Below are 15,134 nucleotides of genomic sequence, written 5' to 3' on the forward strand. Positions count from 1 at the left end.
TAATTTAAATAATAATAATTATTATTCTCCGCTTCTGCTGGCTACCTCCAGCATTACTATGTAATGGTAAACGAGGAGCATGTAAGGCCTCGGCGGCTGTTGCCCCCCAGAGAACGGTTGGTGACCCGGAAGTGACCTTTCCTCCCGGAAGTCCGGCTCTCCCTGTCAGCAGGGACTGGGGTGATGGCTTCCGAGCCCCGCCGAGCGCAGCTCCAGTTTCTCCGACCTGGCCGTTGAGCTGGGGCGACCGTTGCCCGTCTGCCTGCCGTAGGCCCAGGGGAAGAAACCGTAGCCCAGAATGGCGGAGCTGGTGGCCGGAGAAGGGCCGCCGCGGGGCCGCACTCCCAGCCCGCTGCCGGGGCCGCCCAGCCCTCGTCCAGCCGCGACGCCCGCTTGCCCGCCGCGCAGCCCGGAGCCGCCGGCGCCTGAGAGAGCCGGGTCGGGGGGCGGCGGGAGCAGCAGCGGGGGCTCCAAGTGGGTCCGGCTCAACGTGGGCGGCACCTACTTCGTGAGCACCCGCCAGACTCTCTGCCGAGAGCCCAAGTCCTTCCTCTGCCGCCTCTGCTGCCAGGAGGGGCCCGAACTGGGCTCCGACAAGGTGAGTCCGGTGGGTCCATGTGGAGTGGCAGCGCTGACCTCTTCCTTCCTTAACCGCCCGGCCCCTCCTGGGGCGCTTTCCTAGAACGACGGCATGTTCTCCGCACCCCGGTAGCCCTCATACCCTCCGTCTCGTCTCCTTCCCGCTGCGATCACTGGAATAATAGGCTTGTTTCCACGCATTTAAGCCTCTTTCACCCAATGCATTTAAAGCATTCCCCCCCACCCTAATCCTGGGAACTAGAGGTTACCCCTCACAGAGCTACGGTTCTCAGCACCCCTAGCAAGCCACAGTCCCCAGGATACTTTGCAGGGTGTGTTTTTGCAGGCATCAAAGCTAACCAAAGCCTTGATGGGAACTCCTCAGCAAAAAAAGAAAGGGGCATTGCTCCCGTTGCATGTGGCAGTGGGGTGCCTGCCCACTTCAGTGACAGTTTATAGCCCCTCTAGTGGTTTCTGTGTTGACCCGACACTTCCCTGTAAGTAGTAATTTCAATATATTAACTATGCAGTCATTACACAGGTGCTGTACTCTTATTCATCAATAGTGTGGCCTCTGCTTCTGTTTTAGGGAAATAAGAAAACTGAAAAGCTTTAATCTTGTGTGCAAAGTGAAAATACTTGTGAATAGGGTGGTTTCTTTCAGCAGATAATTGCTGAGAGTGTTTAAATACTGTGGAAGATTTTGAGCGCTCTGTAAAAGACATTATTTTAGAATAGAACAAAAGCCATTTCCCAGAATAATTAAATCATAGTGAGAATGGGTAAGCTCTGTTTCTTATTTATAGCTTCCTTGGTGATCTTAAACAAACAAACAAAACATCTGAGCACGTAGTCAAAGGAATTGATTGCACTGCACCACTTGTGTTCAGCAGAATCTTTTTTTCTTTTCTTTTTTATCCTTACTAAAGAGTGATCTGAGTTGATGTTTGCTTGACACATAATAGAAGTCAGTTTGGATTAGACTGACAGTTTAGATTGGCAAAAGTATTTCTTTAGAATTCAGTTGCAAGAGTTAGGGTTGTGCTCATTTTTGTTTTTGCTGCTTGTCATTGTCATATCATGACAATTCAGGAGCCGATCTCACTAATTTTTAGGAGAATGTCGCTGATAGATGCAAGAACAGTTTATTTCAAGTAAATAAGCATATGATTAAGTGATTAGGTGGAATTGCCTTATGTAGGTGGTACCCTACCTTTTTTAATTATATCATGGTGTCATCTTACAGTAAAGGTAGGCATAAAAAGCTTTTGACGCCAGGGTTTAGAAACCTGCCAGCACTGTTTTCCCATCCACCTCCACTACTTCAGCAGAAGATACCCATAGTCTCCACCATAACCATGACAACATGTTAAATCTAACTTCTGTCTTTTGTGGATGATTCAACTAGTTTAAAAGAGCCCACTGGTTTTCCTGAGAAGTGTAATTCTTTACAGAGGACCAAATTCTCAACCTTTGTAAGACTAGTCTCCCCCCCCCAGCCAAATGTCTTCATTCCATTGAATTGTCCATTTTAGCATCAGAATCTGACACTGGTGTATCTCTAACAGGATGAAACGGGGGCATATCTCATTGATAGGGATCCCACATATTTTGGTCCAATCCTGAACTACCTCCGGCATGGAAAACTCATAATAAACAAGGAATTGGCAGAAGAAGGTAAGAAATGGAGATTGCGGTGCTTTGTCTGACTTGGGCAAGGTAAAAATCAATCTATATCCTTGAAAACCAGAGGGAAGCTTAATGGATGTTGGCCACATTTCAGCCCAGAGCTAGTGCACTTAAGCCCATTGAAATCCATGGTCTTGAGTGCATTGACTCCTGTGACTGAGCGAGGCCTTGGTCAGCATCTTTCTGTGTCATAAGATTGTGGTTTATTTTAGATTGACCTAAGGAGGAGGTGTACAAAACCAGCTTTATTCATGGAGGCACATTATTCTGATGCAACTATCTCATACAAGGCATTCTGTTAATAAACATCAGTGGCATTTTGTATTAACTTGTTGTTTTTCATTGAAGTGTGGTCTGCAAAAGCAAGCTCCTTTTTGTGAAGAGCTTCAAATGGAGGGAACACATCTTCATGAATCCCCAAGTTCTAGTTTTCTGCTCTTAATGAAATAGAAGTGTTTGCAGCTGTTTGTGGTCACCTTTTTTTCTAATTTTTGCCTTTGTTTTTGCTCTTGCAAATTGAGATTCTGGTAATATAACGTTTGTTGATCTGCAGATTAATTATTTAGGTTAAAATATATACAGTATGCAAAAAAATAATTCTGCAGTGTCATAGGCTTCAGTAATCTGCGCAGAAGACTTTGGGGTTAGCACAATATTGCTTCTAGCATTCTTCCCTTTTTAAGGCTAACAATCTTCCTAACTGCACCCCCCTTCTCATTCCTAGGTGTGCTGGAAGAAGCTGAGTTTTACAACATTGCATCTCTAGTGCGGCTGGTGAAGGAGCGAATACGGGACAATGAAAGCAGAACTTCTCAAGTAATGCATGTTAAAGAAAATAGAAGGGGGGATTTTTGTAACTGGAATCAAGGGCAAATCTGTGCTTAGCCTTCCCTTATTTGTGGTTGTGGTCAACTGCTACTCTCTCTCTGTGACATACACTTTGTTTTTTTTTTATAAAATTTTTATTGGGATTTTCTCATTTTTTAAGACAAACACACAAAAAAACATAAACATCAACATTACACACAAAAAACACATATAATTTCAAAATCTTATTTTCCTAACCACTTTCCCAGACTTCCCCCACCTCCCCTTCTTGCATCCCCATTCAAAATTTAGCCCAGCAAGTTCTTTATGCCCAAATTAATCCCTTATTAATATTTTATTTAAATCATCTTCATTAACCATTTTCAAACTTCTATACCTTATTTTAATACCCACATCCACCTTTTCTAAGATCGATCCACTCTCCCTTTCACGAAATTCCCAATTATATATATTTACAGAAAATCTTAACAAATAAGAGCATATGCTTGTAACCCTTTGGATTCTAACGTTCCTCCCCCCCCTCCCCCGGTTTTGATCCCCAAAATATTATCTTTCTATCTGACAGTTCTCAGCCTGGATCTATCACGTCCGAGGCCTTTAAATCTCTTTCAGTCCCTTTCAGCCGGTTTTGTTGACAGTCCTTTATGTTGGACATCCAATCTCGGAGCATCTTCGACCCGAAAGGGTCCAAATCTTTTCCAACCAGTCCTTCGTGTTCAAAAGAAGAGTCCAGATCTTGCTTCTTGTTCTTTCCAAGTCCAAATATCCCAAATGCCTCAAACGGTCCAATTTTCACCTTCGCCACATTTGTAATCCATAAGTCTTTCGGACTCCCCATGGGAAAAAATCCCCACTCTTCATTCTCAATTTCGATTTCAAACCAGATTTTTGACATACAAACTTTATCTTCCATGCATCCTGACCTTGAAGGCCTCTGGTTGTCCTTTTTCACTTGCGTCATTTCTGCTCCTTCTTCACGTTCCTCCAAAACAGCACACAAGCCTTTCTTCCCAGCTGTAGATTCTTCTTGAGTCAGGTCCACCACTTCAGCAGAGTTGTTTATTTTTAAATTCAAGGTTGTCAGATTCATAGCCATAACAGAACTCTGCTTTTGCAGCTTTCCCAACAGTTCAAAGACCCTATTTAACTCTGCTTGTAATTTTCCATCTGCAGCCATTGTAATGTTCCAAATCCCCTCTAGAGGGATTTTTGTTACTAAGTGTTCTTTTTCCAACAATCCGGATATTTTGTTATTGTTGCCACTCTAATTTTAAAAGCTTACAGTTCCAATGTTACAAAAGTAACCGACACAAATGACAAAAAACAGAATTTCTTGACTTTGACAGCTCAATTGACAGCTGTCAAACTCTGTAAATATCTTCACAGGCTCCCTCTCGGGTCACTCCCGGATCGGGGGGGGGGGTTGCACTTCAAGGCCAAAGATCAGTTCAAATCCTCCAGCAATTAGCTTATAAGTCCAAATCGTGAAATTAAGAATTTTATCTCAAAAAGAGAAAGACAGTCTCTCGATCTTAGTTGTTTAATTCTTGCTTTAAATTGCCTGCAAGAGGGGGGGAGGCGGACTTCCTTTTAGCACCTCCCCCGGTCGTACCGAATTCAATTAGAAGAAATTTTTAGTTCCAATTACTCACGGGTTGTTGCTTTTTAAGTCCAAATATTCAAGGAAAGAAGTCAGCGCTCTCCAGCCATGGCTTGCGGCTTCACTCCGTGGAAGAAGCGATCTACTCACAGCACCACGCCGCTCCCCGTATCCTCTCCAAAGCCTTTAAAAAGGCTTCTTTGTGGGTCGGGGGGGCGCAAATGGTGCCCGCCGAGTCACCAGGTCCACAGGCATCCGCGCCTGTGGTTTCTAAGGGTCCCCGCGTCGCCGCCGCGGCAGGACCCCTCCTCCACCGAGCCGATTCCCTCCAGAGCTCGGAGGGAATCCGCCATTAGCTGGTCGCACCAACCCGGAAGTCTCTGTGACATACACTTTGGAGAAGGGGGCTGGGTTTCTTTGCTGCTATGATGGGCTTTTGCAGAAAATCCAAGCAGCGCTTCAGTGCTGTTTCAGTCTGCAAAAGCCCAGCAAGAAGGAAAAGAAGCCACGCATCCTTTCTTGTACCAAGTTCTTGATGGAGGAAAGGAGAGGTGTCTTCTCTTCCTTGTGCTGGGCTTTTGCCAGAGGTGCCAACAAGGACCTCACTGCTCCCGCTGGACCTTTGCAGGAGCTGACAGAAAGGGAGGCAAAGCAGCTCTTCGCTCACCCAAATCCTTCATGAACTGCTGGGAAATGAGGGGGAAGGGACAGCAAAGAATGCTCCCTTGTCTGTCACAATATTTATTTATTCATTTATTTATATCTAATGGATTTGTATCCTGCTTTTTGGGAGAACCTCCTCACAAAGTGGCAAGTGTCATGTAGAACAATACAAGCACAGTTTAAAGCTTTTTGATTTGCAGCAACTCAAACAATCCAGTCAGCACAGCTGTAAAACACAATATGCACATTAATTGCCTGCATACAAATCACTTCATAAAAGCAGCAGAGAACAGATGTGAATTCAAAACCTGTTTGAAAATTTGTATGGGTGTGGTTTACATGCTGAGTGGGATACATGCCAGGTTAAAAATGCTGAAGAGAAGGGCAGTCTGGGTCATTTTCCTATCATTCCCAGAGGCACTATATTACTGTACTTTCACTTGAGTCCTTTGTAGCAGTCTGTTGCCATGATGCCTTTATCCCATCCCAATATGCACCAGTGTTTGATGCAATGGACGCGGGTGGCACTGTGGGTTAAACCACGGAGCCTAGGACTTGCCGATCAGAAGGTCGGCGGTTCAAATCCCCCCGACGGGGTGAGCTCCCGTTGCTCGGTCCCTGCTCCTGCCAACCTAGCAGTTCGAAAGCACGTCAAAGTGCAAGTAGATAAATAGGTACCGCTCCAGCGGGAAGATAAACGGTGTTTCCGTGCGCTGCTCTGGTTTGCCAGAAGCGGCTTAGTCATGCTGGCCACATGACCCGGAAGCTGTACGCCGGCTCCCTCGGCCAATAAAGTGAGATGAGCGCCGCAACCCCAGAGTCAGTCACGACTGGACCTAACGGTCAGGGGTCCCTTTACCCTTTACCTTTATCCTGGCTATCTCCATACCTACACTTCTATACACCTACCTCCCCGGGGTTATTTCTGGCTCTCAGATTTTCAGCAAAACTTGCCACATGTCTTTTTTGATGGTTGGGAAAAGCATGAAATGTCCTTTTGAAACATTTCTAGTGGTGTGTGTTCTCAGGAATCAGCAAGGGCCTGTGACACACTAATTTCCTTGAAGCTAAGCCTCTTTAAACAAGCTACCACTACTTGGCAAAGCCACAATGTTAATTTCTAACTTATTGTTTGGTTCCCCTTTGTGTCCCAGGGACCTGTCAAGCATGTTTACAGAGTCTTGCAGTGCCAAGAGGAAGAGCTCACCCAGATGGTGTCCACTATGTCTGATGGATGGAAATTTGAACAGGTATCCAGTGCTAAAGAATACTTCCCTATCTGGAAGAAGGGGCCCAATTCACAAGGCTTATAAAATGGCTAATCTTGCCCCTCTATTATTTGTTATTGATAGGAAGGGGCTGTCAACAGCTTAGTGTATAATGAATGCTTTAGTGGGTTCTCCTTTCACCTTTTCAGAATCTAGAGAATATGGGAATTCTCATGGAACATAAATTGTACCTAGTCTGCTGTTGCCTGGAGAGAAGTCTGATCACTGAGCCTCTAACAGATAATTGCTGATTATCTTTTAGGGAAGTCTGATTACAAGCCTCTGCCCATTACCATTCCTCAGTCTTCACTTTTGTTGATAAATGCTGTCAGCCTTGAAACTGTTGACTGATGCTAATCTTGCACTCATAAATAAGTGCACAACTTGCAGGGCCCACCCTTTTCCTATGAGAGACTGTGGCAGAATGTGCTTTGACTAATGCTTCCAATCTTGTTAGGTTACTGGTTTTTTATTTACTTCTGGTTTTATGCATTCTGGTCTGTTCAATTTCCTCTTAATGAGGAGGAATTCTTTTTTATTATATTGAACCATCATTAGGGGGCTCTGTAGGACTTCAGTTCTTTTGCCTAAGAAAATGCATTGTTTGGGGTATTTATGGATGGCAGCTTCCCGCAATCCTGATTTGGGGTACTGTAGAGCTTCACTTCCAAGTATGAAAGTCATCGTACTGATGAGCTGGTGACTATCATTTTTCCCCATCTTGGACGCTCATTTGTTCAACTCAAGTAATCCTTATAGGCTAAACAACCAGCATTAGTCCCTGTCTTCTCTATCTGTTTTTATAACATTGTTTTTTGCTACTTTTCCATAATCCTAAAGGTTTTAAAAAATATTAAGCTGCCTAGAAATGCTTTTAAATAAACCAGTAAAAGTCCAGTTCTATCGCACTTGCAGAAATTGTTCTGCACACACAGTAATTTAGTTGGATACAACTCAGTCCTAAATTATTCATTTCCTTGTTTGGTGTTTCCTAGATGCATCTGTGGCCTTTTTCGTTTTGGGGGAAAAAATATTAGTGTGTATATTTTAAAATGGCACTGGTGGAATTTTAAGTAATAACAAGAAGGAGCACAATAGCTTGACAGAAAATACACATGGATTGCTTGTTGGTTTTGTGAATCACAGCATTTCGGGGGCTCAGACTAAAGTATGGATGTGTCCTTAAACCTTCTAAAAGTTAATAAGGAATATAAAGGTGCAGGGTGCTCTGTCTTGTACTCTTTAATGCTTTCTCCTGCAGATCTGTATTTGATCACTGTGAGAGACTAAATACAGACCAAGATCATATTTTAGTTCAGTGATGGGAATCTTGTATCTTTCCACATGTTGCTGAACTACATTTTTCATCACAACTGGTCTATTGTTATACTATCTGTAAATGACAGGAACAGGAGTGCAATAACATCTGGAGAACCCCAACCCATTTTAGCCTAGTATTTTAAGGCTAATTCTATACTATTCCTTGTTTATTGCTGCTTCTAACTTTTACATTCTCTTGTTTTTATTTCATCAGCTAATCAGTATTGGATCTTCTTATAACTATGGAAATGAAGACCAAGCAGAATTTCTATGTGTTGTGTCCAGAGAGCTCAATAACTCTACCAATGGCATAGTGATAGAGCCTAGTGAGAAAGCAAAGGTGAGGAACCTGCTTGCGATTGAATTCCTTGAGGATCACATTAATGTTTCTTAATACAGAATGGAATAAATACAGAAGGCAGCTTGCTTTTGATGTTGCAAGGTGTATAGTTCCTGTTAGTCAGAGTTTTGTCAATAATAATAATAATAATAATAATAATGATGATAATAATAATTTGTATACTACCCTGTACCTGTAGATCTCAGGGTGGTTCACAACATAAAAGTCTAAGATAAATGCAATACCCTACAATTAGAAATTGTGGAAGTATAAGCCACTGAAATGAGGGAGGCAAGGGTGGTGGTAGATAATTCCTAGTTTATTGGTCAGTTAATTCTGAAAATATCTGGTAAAGAAGCTGTCAAGCTTTCAGTGTGTTCTCCTAATGGTAATCTTTAGAAACAGTTCCTCTCCCTGCTTCCATCTTCCGTAAAGTTTCTGAAAGAGTCTCTGGGAGCTTTTAATCTTTCAGTGCAATGTCTGCTAAGAAGTAAATCTTGTTGGTATCAGTGGGGTTACTCCAGATAAGTATGTATAGGATTGCAGGTTCAGAGAGTCTGGTCTTCTCTTTAGCACTGTCACCACTGCAAATTTGCACAGAACATGTCTCCCATGCGTAATGTAGTGCTGCATAAAGGAGTTGGCAAGGACCATGTTAACATTTCTGAATATATTTGTGCTATAGGGTTGTATCTAATGGTGCCTATTTGACAATAAGGCTTCCGTCCATGAAACAGGGAGGGGAGTAATTTTCAGTAGTTCCTCCTTCCACCCACAGCCCTCTAAGCACATAATCTACATCTGCTCAAGAGGGTTGGAGGACCCTCTAGAATATTGTGGGTGTTTTTTGGTGAGGGGGGGGGGGCAATAAGGAGACTGCAGAGGTATTGCTGAAAGTGGCTTCTCTCCCCATTCCATTGATGGAACCTTTGCTGTCAGCTAACAGACACCATTGGATTCAACCTGTAGCCTCTGTCACTAAATCTTACATTGATCTGAAAAATGAAGGGAGATCGAGAGAAGCTGTGGGTTAAGATAAGGGATGGGTTATAGCTCAGTCCCAGGTTCAATCCCCAGCCCTTCCAGGTAGGGCTGGGAGAGAATCATGCCTGAAACTGGCAAGTTGCTGCCAGTCAGTGTAGGCAGCACAGAGCTAATGGACCAGCTGTTGTTATATGGCAGCTTTCTGTGTGACTGCATCCACAAATATTCACAAGCCACACAATGCTGTAGTGTTAGAACAACTTGAAAGCTGATATAGTCCAACTATTCCCAGCAGTTTAATCCATGAAACAGAAGCTTAAAACTGATGATGAAATCTACTTAAAGTGTAGTACAAATAGTGAGCTGGAAGGGCCAATATGTATCAATACCAAAGGTGCCACAAAACAAAACTATACATGTATTATTAGACAGAACCAGCTGCCAAAGCACAGCCCAAGTATGCCTCAAAAGTCAAATATTTTAGCCTGGAGCTAAATAATTCAGTTTAGCAATAACAAAGAACCTAACCAGCTAAGGGTTTATTTTGTAGAGTATTTAGTTTCCTGTAGTTAATAACTTTTTCCTATAATACCCTGGGTGAGAAGCCAGGTGCTAAGTACTATGGTACAAAGTTCAGATTTTTCCTTCTGTTTCTTTCCCCCTCTGTTGCAATAAGTTCCAATCATATAAATTCTAGCTAACTGCTGTTGTCTTGGTGCTTCTCTCCCCACAGATTCTTCAGGAACGAGGATCACGGATGTAATCTAAGCATCTAATACTTTAAAACTCCCAGATGTCAAAAGGGCAATCTAGCTGGGCAGAGCATTTTTCCTGCAGTCCAACCTTGCTTTTGTACAGTAATCAAATTAACACAAAGCAAAGCTGAGCCTGTCCTGCCAGTAGAAAATTAATCCTGGTGAAAACCAAAGGCTCATCCCACTCCAGTTACAGAAGATGAAGAAAGAAGAGAATCTTCCAGCCAGATAGCCCCCTTTACTCCACTAACTCTGTTTCTTTTTATTTCTGTCTTGGCACTGATGTGATTTATTTTTATTTAATTGTGTTTTTGGCTCTCTTTAGAGAGGGCTAAAAGGGAGGGCTGCCCAGATTCCTGGGCTCTTTTAAGATATCCCAGGCATCAATGGTCTGGACTAATGACTGAGGAGTTTTGTTTAATGGTGTCATTTTTAAAGAAATTTGTAACACGCTTTCCCAGATCTGATGAAAATACATTTGAAAGAAAATGTCTAAACCAAGAACATTCCTGAACCCCCCCCCAGCAAAAAAATATATATATTTTTGATTTGGATCTGTGACTGACTCAGATACCTGTTAGATGGGCAATTTTTAATTTGGGAGTGGGTGGGGTTATGTTTACCATGGGGCCTTGGCTGAAGGGTTTTTCTTCAGATAACACTAAAATATAAGCTCTGAACGTTTCTCGCAGTGTGGTTTGGTCATCGCCATTCACACATGTTTAAAAATATGCTATTTCTGCAAATTTCAAATCCATTTCTACTATCTCTTATTCTCTTAAATGTCAGGGGAGCGTGGCAATGGGGCTTATGTCCCATTTTTTTTCCTGCCAGAGCCTGGAGTATAGTCCCTTGACTAACTTTAAAGTTGCTCTTTGATCTGGAGGATTTGTCCCTGCCAAGTTCAGCTTTGCCTTGTCTTGTATTCAGCAGCATGAAAAGACCCCCTTGTTCGTCCTGCATTAAAAGCAGGTTTTCTTTGTACTCTTAGTTACTTTGGTAGGCTTTAACAACTCTTTATCCAATACATTCAGGGACGGAGGGTCCCTTATTTACACATGGTGATTCTGCACTTTCAATCCTCCACCTCCTTTTATTGTATTATCTTACCCAAAATAACTAAGTGGTATTGCGGGGGGTGGGGAGGGGTGGTGATGAAAGTTGCCAAACTGTTGTGATTTTTCTTTCTTGTCCAAAGTGGTGAGTGAACTTCTGTAATGTTTTTTTTTTCCTTTGGAATGCCTTGAATGGACGTGAAAATGTCGTGCCTCTCTTCTGATCTTAGCCAAATGGGACTCACTGATCTTGTTGGTGAACTTGTGCCATCCCTAATCAGTGAAATGTCCCCTCCTAGTTGTTGGTAAATGGGAATCCCTTAAGCATTTGTTGCATGGTACCTCCCCTCCGTATCCTGGCTTTGTTCCTTGGGAGTCATCTTGACTTCTGGGCCTTTGAGATAAGCCCCAAAACATACCGAACCAAAGTTTCAGAAAAATTGAAATGCTTTGGTGTCCCTCGGCAATAATCAAAGCTCTCCGCTTACAATCTGAAGACCCCTTATATACAAATTGATGTGTTTGGAATTTTCCACCAAGGAATTGCATTCACTGTGTCTTCTTTATGTTTTATAGTGTGAGTTGATGAGGCTTCTCGTTCTATTTCTTCCTTAAAAGTGAAAAGGGTGGGGTAGAAGGACAGTGCGTGAAGTTTGGATGGGGACATTAAAGGCCTCATCGCGGATAAAATGCATGGAGTTTAAATCAAGTTTGGCACTTAATTCCCCGCTGCCCCACATCCTCCATCGTTCTTCAGTTTGTATGTGCATATATCACTGAGCTTCCCACAATGCACCTCCAGAGAAGTTTTGGTAGGTTAAGGGTTTGAATAACATGTCCTAGTTCAGTCTCTATTACAAGAAGACTGTACCAAAGGTCTTGAGGTCAGTCGGTGGCTGCTGAGACTCAACTGGCTCCATATTGTGTTGAAGTAAACCAACATTCCAGTCTTGCCCTGCCCTTCCTGTTTATAATGTGTTGGTATTGGCATGATTAGACTGTACGTCTTGGCTGGATCTAACTAACACTGTGATGTGTACATAAACCCCTATCTTGTACCTTCAGCTGTTGTCAGTGTATGTCCACAACTGATAAATAATCGGGTGTGTATGTGCGGCGAGGAAGTATAAGAACTGCAGATATATATTTATATATATAGCATTCACATATACCCTCATAATCTCTCGTTCTCAGGGAGGAGGCGAGAGTGGGCAGTGGTGCTATGAACTAGTTGAAAGAAAAACAGGCTGACAATGCCAAGAGTAGCTGCCATTTCCAACATGGCCTAACCCAACTCATTCCCCACCTTGCTGGGCACGTAGCAGTGTTAGGTTTGCTTGGAAGGAGACCTTACTGTGTAGCTTTAGTTAATCAAAATGAATACCTCATTGCTTTATTTTATAGTCACCAAAAAACACCATGCATGGGGAAGCCCCATTAGAGGAGTGCCTGATGTCAGGATAACAGACTGGATAAATAAGACTCATTCTGTTGCCCATATTGTGCCATTGGGAATGGCTCCATTGGAATCTGGAGGAAAACCAGATTGTGAGTTGAGCCGTAACTGGCTTGATGCAATGCATTACAGCAGGATTGCAGTTAAACTTCTCTGAGAAGCAGTGTTTCTGCCTAATAAATGGGGTAGTCCTATCCTATATACTCCACTTGCTGCTGACAACTAGTGAGAGTTTTTCAGTGGATTTTAAGTTCTTCACTGGAACACAATTGCCTTCTCCCTACCTTTCCTTGTTAAGTATTCTCAACTAAAGTAATCAAATTTGTTGGGACCCTCCCTGGAGTGGTGAGCTGTTTAGCTGGAGATAGAAACAGTATTAGAGATTGGAAAAGCTATTGGCTTTCCTAGTATAAGGGCTTGATATCCAGCTACGGCAAGACACCATTCTAGCTCATCCATTTGTGATATTCTTTCCCCACAAAGACAGGTCACTTCCAGGCCCTGTTAATCTCAAGAACTGGCTTCCATGTTCTGCACCAGTTTTATCTCTGCCTTTATTAGCAACAGGGCTTTTCCTTCCATTTGCCTTTCTCTGTCCAAACATTATCTCCTAAACTAAAAAGCTGGAAAATAAGTAAGAACCCTGTATCCCCTGCAGAAGGCAGTAAATGAAAAGAGAGGAGCAAATGATAGGATGGGTATTTATCTGGGTGATTTGCATCTCTTGAGGAGGTTTCCTTTAAAATATTAGCTAGCCCCTGGGGACCAGTAGCAGGTCCAGTTTCCCAGTGGCCAATTATTCCGTTACAGCAAGGTTGGAGCTAACCTCTTAAAAGTGTCTTTGTTTCTGCACATTTTTAATCAATTTTTCTCAGGGGTGACTGAGTGGTCCGAGGGGAGGGGGGTTTTCCACAAGGGGGTGGGGGTTGGCTCCTCGGACCTCCGCAGCTGGGCCGTGGGCTCCTCACCCTCAGGTTTTGCCTGCAAACCTTGAGGTTTTGTACAGTTCGTCACATGTCAGTGCCCTTTGCTACTGTTTCTCTTTGTTTATTAAATGTGTTTGAATAATAATGGAGATGCTGTGATTTTTTTTTTTCCAATAAAGATTCTGACATGACGAGCATCTGAGCTATTTTCTTACGCCCTACAACTCTACCTGTAGTAAAGAGAGCTTGGGAGTGTCTTTCACGTGTGTTTTCTCTGTCACAAAGACTGCAACAACTTCTAACCTGGAAGCAATAGCTTTTGGTGGTTCTGTTGCTGAAAGCTTACAAGCTCTTACACTTTACCCAAACTCTTGCAGCAGAACAGAAAATGCTGTCATCAAAGAGAAGACACCTAATGTCTGTTCACACACTGCCTACTTAAACAAGACAGAAATGTAAGGGTGAAAGCAGATCCATTGTCATGGGTTTAAGCTACTACCTTGTAGATTAAAAAAAGTTGGGGTCCTCATTTTTAATACCGGAGGGTACAATTTTGTATCATTTTTATGTTTTCATTGTTGTCCAAAGGAGACTTGCGTCTCAGGCCATTGAGAATTAAGGGTGCTAAAATACTAAGAATGAGGTGAGGTGACTTCTCTGATCATTCAAAAAATAAGGAGTTTGAAAGTTACAAGGCCACTACTCTCTTTATTTTTCTTCTGAATCTTCCAACATTCAACTTCATTGAATGTCCATGTGTTTTAGTATTATGACAGGAGGAGAAATATATATATATTTATACACTTCCTCCATGTCATGCATAATTTCTAACACTACAATTCTACTATACTTCCATGTTGCTGCTTATTTTCCTTTTCTCTGAAAAGCCCCAAATGCTGTAACTTTTTTTCACATTTATCCATTCCCTTGATAACACTGGTTGCCCTTTTCTGTACATTTGGAGGATAAAGCCATGCAGGTAATATTAACCTATACCCTGTAGTCTATGTTTCAGTGTAATTTGTAGTTCTCTGAAGCCTAAAAAGTAGCATGTCAAGCTTCTGTATTTTCATAGAGATCATATTTTACTTCTTTACTAGTATTACAAACACATGATGCTAAGAATGTAGGCCTGTGGGGTACTTACACCTGAGCAGTTGTTCTCACAGGAAAGTTGGCCACCTGTGGAGACAATGTTCCCAACCGTACAATAATTAAACAGATCTGAACGGCAAGGCTATGAGGCTCAGTGGTTTAGACCACGGCTCCACCTGCATCCCAAATCAAATCCCGCATGATGGGGTGAGCTCCTGTTGCTCTGTCCCAGTTCCTGCCAACCTAGCAGTTTGAAAATACGCCAGTGCAAGTAGATAAATAGGTACAGCTGCGGCAGGAAGGTAAACAGTGTTTCCGTGCGCTCTGGTTTCCATCACAGTGTTCCATTGCACCAGAAGTGGTTTAGTCATGCTGGCCACATGACCCGGAAAGCTATCTGTGAACAAATGCCGGCCCCCTTGGCCTGAAAGCGAGATGAGCACCGCAACCCCATAGTTGCCTTTGACTGGACTTAACCATCCAGGGGTCCTTTACCTTTTTTTAATTAAGCAGATAATATACTTGAGGACAAGATGCTGAACGAAATTGTGCTGGTGACGCAATGCAAAATGTTGA

At 42.8% G+C, this 15,134-nt stretch overlaps 1 protein-coding gene across 1 annotated transcript; it reads left to right on the forward strand.

Moving 5' to 3' along the window:
* The first annotated feature begins 135 nt into the window (after positions 1-135).
* Positions 136-13,654, forward strand: KCTD2 (potassium channel tetramerization domain containing 2). The gene is made up of 6 exons (XM_080994277.1): positions 136-598; positions 2,148-2,256; positions 2,993-3,084; positions 6,514-6,609; positions 8,162-8,287; positions 10,005-13,654. Exons 1-6 carry the CDS (start codon positions 299-301, stop codon positions 10,032-10,034), a joined length of 753 nt encoding a protein of 250 aa, XP_080850403.1. The 5' UTR covers positions 136-298; the 3' UTR covers positions 10,035-13,654.
* The last annotated feature ends 1,480 nt before the right edge of the window (positions 13,655-15,134 follow it).

Source organism: Podarcis pityusensis, assembly GCF_964106645.2.
Source record: "Podarcis pityusensis genome assembly, chromosome: 2".
In the NCBI taxonomy this organism is placed as follows: domain Eukaryota; kingdom Metazoa; phylum Chordata; class Lepidosauria; order Squamata; family Lacertidae; genus Podarcis; species Podarcis pityusensis.

Excerpts from the sequence above, each read along its gene's own strand:
- KCTD2 (XM_080994277.1), top strand. The coding sequence starts at position 299 with ATGGCGGAGCTGGTGGCCGGAGAAGGGCCGCCGCGGGGCCGCACTCCC. Across the intron at positions 599-2,147 it reads CCGAACTGGGCTCCGACAAG|GATGAAACGGGGGCATATCT; the intron begins GTGAGTCCGGTG and ends TATCTCTAACAG. Across the intron at positions 6,610-8,161 it reads ATGGATGGAAATTTGAACAG|CTAATCAGTATTGGATCTTC; the intron begins GTATCCAGTGCT and ends TTATTTCATCAG.